Source organism: Nuphar pumila, chromosome 1, assembly GCF_984573655.1.
Source record: "Nuphar pumila chromosome 1, dmNupPumi1.hap1.1, whole genome shotgun sequence".
NCBI classification, from domain to species: Eukaryota; Viridiplantae; Streptophyta; class Magnoliopsida; order Nymphaeales; family Nymphaeaceae; genus Nuphar; species Nuphar pumila.
In genome coordinates this window covers 170,200,318-170,205,291 of record NC_143249.1, presented here as the reverse complement: position 1 = coordinate 170,205,291, position 4,974 = coordinate 170,200,318, and the positions used below count along the sequence as shown (strand labels likewise).

General features: G+C 46.5%; 1 protein-coding gene across 1 annotated transcript; it reads left to right on the top strand.

Annotated features, from left to right (window-relative positions):
• Positions 1 to 607: 607 nt before the first annotated feature.
• Positions 608 to 1,171, top strand: LOC149851252 (uncharacterized). The gene has a single exon (XM_090008095.1). It carries the CDS (start codon positions 608 to 610, stop codon positions 1,169 to 1,171), a length of 564 nt encoding a protein of 187 aa, XP_089864221.1.
• Positions 1,172 to 4,974: the final 3,803 nt, after the last annotated feature.

Here is a 4,974-nt window from a genome sequence, read left to right as displayed (position 1 = left end):
CCCAATGTTGTCAACATCAGTATCGAACCCTGTATCGTTTGGCCAACGATTCAGGTGAATCGGACGATACCCATACTCAAGTGAATCGTTCTCAATCACCCAAAAAAATATTTAAAAAATTACGTGTCAAAAAAGTAAAAAGCACCGATTCAGCCAATTCCATCCAAAGGCACACACAACACTAATCGCATAAAAAAGCGATAATGACATGACGTTCATGACCCTACACCGTCCATCATCTAACGCCCATCGACGGACGGGGCCTACGCGCTCATCCAACGGACTGAGTCATACCGTCTACGTGTCGAACACCAAATGGCTTATCTAAAGTAGGTGGGTTCTCCTAACCCTGTGCCAATAGCGAATACAGCCGAGCCAGCCTTATTTTCGTCTTTATTTTAAGTAATAAAACGAAAGAAAGAGAAAGGAAGGAAAGAGAAGGAAGGTCACGGGAAGAAGAGGGGAGAGAAGAAAAATTCCGAACGTGGGTGGGTTCCTTTGACCGACCCACCAAGGAAGGCTTAACACCGTTCATTAAAAGGCCCTCTTCCTCCTGTAATCTCCCATTCTTCTCCTCTCTCTCTCTCTCTCTCTCTGGTAGCCAGCCATGGGAACGGAGGTCTTACGCCCACAGGATTGCCTCAACCAGCGCTTCAGCCTCCCCGTCGCGTTTCCCCGCCGGAGATGCTCTCTCCCAGCCGGAAACCAGCCGAGATCCGCCCGGAAATCCGCCGATCCCGCTACGGCCCACCAAAAGAAGCAACCCTCTAGGAAACCGACGGAAGAGACCCCCCTCGCGGGAAAACCGCCCGGAAGGAAGGCCGCCGGCAAGAATCTGGCGATGGATCAGGTGACCATCTTGAAAAGGGGCCAATCCCTCGACTCCGTGAAGGATCTCCTGCCGTCGCAGCCTCCGTTCGGCGGGCGGATGAACGAGAGTTTCGCCGGGGACCTCATCGTGTCCACCACCGATCGTCTGGGCCCGGATCCGGCCCTCGTCCCACTGCAGATCGGCCTCACCGCCGGGGCTGTTCCGCGGCCAGTGTACGCCGGATCGGCCTTCTCCCTCTCGCCTTCCCCGAGTTCTCTGCCCTTCCCCACCTTCTCCATCAAGAAATGCTTCGAGGACTCGGCCACCAAGGATCTCCGCCGCCTCCTCCGCCTAGATTAGAACTCCTCCTCCTCCTCCTCATCATCATCATCCTCTTAAATCGCTCCCAATATCCCCTTCTGCCTCAACCCTCTCTCCGTTTGCGTACGTCCTCCCGTTATGTATTTTTTTTCTCGCAACGGGAGGACTCTACAAACTCAGAGAATATATGGGTTTATGGCAGAATTGGCTCCAAAGCCATCCCACTATCCCACCACTCAGATGTCGTCTCCATCCGAGTTCTAAAAAGAATTTAGGGGTTTCATGCAGCAATCCGTTTTCAGATGCATGTTCCTGTGAATTTGGTTCTTTTCTTTACCTTTTCTTCATCTTTTAGAAAGGATGGTTGTGGTATCTTCCTCCTTCAATGTCTGTAAGTAATGTTGTTGGTTGCCTTCTAATAAAAACATGTGCTGATGGAGAAGAAGAAGAAGAAGCTGCCTAATTTGGTTTGGTTCTAGTTGCTTTAGGGAGGAAAATATATACATAAATCTCAGAAGAAGGCTCCTCATCTTTCTGTTTATTGTGTTTACACCACCAGCCAGGATGGTTATATTTCTGCTGATGTAGGTATGCTTGCTGATGTTGATCATGGTGTAATAATGAAATAGTTGTGAAATGTTTAGATCTTATCGCCGCTTGCTTTAGTCTTAAAAAAACTTGCTTCCTTCTCTCTTTTTTCTTCCATATTTTGCCTGAGAACCTCGCCAGGTTCTGGAGACAACCTCGCCATCCCACGCAGATGTATGTACAATCCAGCTTCGGCTTATTATGCAAGGAAGTAACGCCCGTGAGAGTCGAACCCTGACTGCCCGTTTGTCTCACAGCCGAAGCCCCCTCCAACTACACAGACAGACCCTCTGAAAGTAAATGTATGAAAGGGCAATCTCGTCCTAACCCTTCTCTACTAGTTTTGGGCTTGCGATGATGGATTTTAGGGCACAAATGAAAGCGTGTAATTTCCTCGCGGGACTCTTTTGTAATTTCTCACACCAGATGATTCCATACTGCAGAGCGGTTAGCTCATAGCTGGCATGGGGCCCACGGGGTTGCCGTCCACGCTCCTTAATATCGAGTCTCCCGTTGAGCCATCCGACGGCCACGGTGGGTCCATGAGTTGGCTCACGCTCGCGTAGGACCACCCGATGTGACCCAACTTACCTGTCTAATGTATTAGTTGGGTACGCGTTTTGGCGGGGCCTTAGTCCCTATTAGGGATGGCAGTGGACCCGGGCGGGGGATGAATTTCAACCTCCACCCCCTTTCTGTTTCAAAATCCTAACCTTCATCCGGGCACGGGGATGAATTTCAACCTCTCCCCCCCCCCCTCCACACACACACACACCCACACCCCACCACACCTTCATTCTCGTTTCATGTTCTCCATCCCCGGTCCAAATGGGAGCGAGGTGGGGCGAAGCCCTGTTTTTCCTTAATCTATAGTCATCCCTTAAAGGATTGGGGATGGGTGAGGCGGGGATTGGGACGGGGCGGGGTGGGGAAAAGCTTAAGTCCATCCCCGCCTCAATCTCCGGGGATAGATTTTAACCTTGGTCCCTGCCTCCATCCCCGTTTCATGCCCTTCATTCCGGGTCCAAACGGGGCCAGGGAGGACGGAGCCCCGTTGTCCTCCGGTCCACTGCCATCCCTAGTCCTTATAGGATTAGGGCTGGAAAACAAGCCGAGCTGCCCATGGCTCAGCTCGCTATCAACTCGTTCGTGTTCGATTCGTGATTCGTGTAGCTGACGATCCGAGCCAGGAGCAGCTCGTTAACCAAAAATGAGCCTAGCCTCTTGGTCGGATTATAATATTAAAATTTGTAGTGTAACAATCGTCATAAAAAGGCAGCTTCATGCAAGGATGTATGGTCCGCAGTCAAATCCCACTGTAAAATATATGATTTTCTTTTTCTAAGGCCTGACAGTCTTATCAAGTTGGGGTTTCTTAACTTCTTCGATGGATCAATTGTCAATGGCCCCCCATGATCCTAAGACCTTAAAACTGTATAATGGGTCTAAAAATGTGGACCCAAATCCGAAGCTGAGTTCCAATACAGATCCTTACATTGGACGTCAGAGCGTATGATCATGGATCATAACTTGAAAAAGAGGGTTCTGTTGTTGGTTTTGTTGAATATAGGGTGCAAATTAGGGCTGCAAACGGGGGATATGGTTAGATATCCAATTTAAGTCTGATATATTATTTTCAGATTTGGATCTTTTAAGTAAAATGTGAATGTGCACTTGGATCAGATTCGGATCTGTTCAATCCGATTACTTTCGTATTCAGGCCAGTATTTTCAATCGGACCTGACTGATTCGAATCAAAATCTGATCTGATTGCTATTTTTACATGTGAATGGCTTGTTTTTGTTCTAATTTTTTTTGGATCCATTATGACCACGTGTTTCAGATTCAACCTTGCCTCATCAGATCTGATTCAGACTCGGATCCAACTTGGGGTCTACAGTTTAAGTTTCTGATTTGGATTTGGATGTGGCAAATGTACTTGACCTAGTTGGATCTAGTCAGATTCAACTCTACTAGATTGAACATGGTTGGGATTTGAACTTGTTGTCACTTCAAATTTGTATTTGGATCTACCATGATTCACCCGTATCTGACCCGTGTGCACCTCTAGTTGCACTTTTACGATGCCTACAGTGACCCTGGTAGGCCATGATGCAGATTTCCATAACGGATTATGTCTTCTGCACCTTTGCTTATTAGAGACTGGATCAGGTCAGAGGGCCTTTTTGTCTTCTGAAGCAGATATTAGCACCAATCCTGTAAACTGAAAAAGCCGATAAGATGAAACCAAGTAACACTCCCCTGTATCTGTACACTTAATGAACATGGAGTATTGCATGTTTCCCACGTGAATATTAGGGGTGGCAAAATCTGACCCGACCCGCCAACCCACTTCTTAGCGGGGTTAGGGTTTGGCTTAAACGGGTTCGTGTCGTAAACGGGTCGACCCACCTAACCTGGTCATGTTCGTGTTAGGGGTATGCCAACCCGTTTGACCCGTTTGACCCGTTTAATAAATGGGTTAGGTGGGCGGGTCAACCCGTTTACACGAACCCGTCAACCCACACCCCATATCTATCTATCTATCTATCTATATATATATATATATATATATATATATATATATATATATATATATATATATATATATATATATATATATATATATATATATATATATATATAAACTTATCTAACCCTAACTCCTAACTTTGCACTTTAGTCACCCACCTAACTCCTTCCTACCCAGCTGCAGCCGAGAGCCTGAGACCTCTCCTCTCCAGTGGTGGTGTGAGCATGTGCGGTTATTGTGTCTATGTTATCTGGTCGACCGGTTTAATAAACGGGTCGTTGTGTCGTGTAATCGTGTTGTGTCGACCGAACCCATTTATTAAACGGGTTAACCATGTCGTGTCAGGTTACCCGTTTAATAAATGGGTCGTGTTCGTGTTTGCCACATCCGGCCCGTTTAATAAACGGGTCATGTTCGTGTTGAGGTATTCTGACCCGCCAACCCGCTGACCCGACCCTATTGCCACCCCTAGTGAATATATGTCGATAAACCTTCAGTACTTTTACAAAACTGAAATAATGTTGCTATTTTATAAAATGTGCAAGTATGCATGTATATGTAATTGTGTTGGTTTTTGTAAAGATCATGTACATCGAGTTTCATGGGCAATTCAGTTAATTTAGATTGTTTTGAAGGTATTTTCATCTCAAAAGACATAGTCGTTCAACTCAGAGTTGAGCATTTGAAGACATTCAAAATTATTTGTTTTGTTTGGATAACA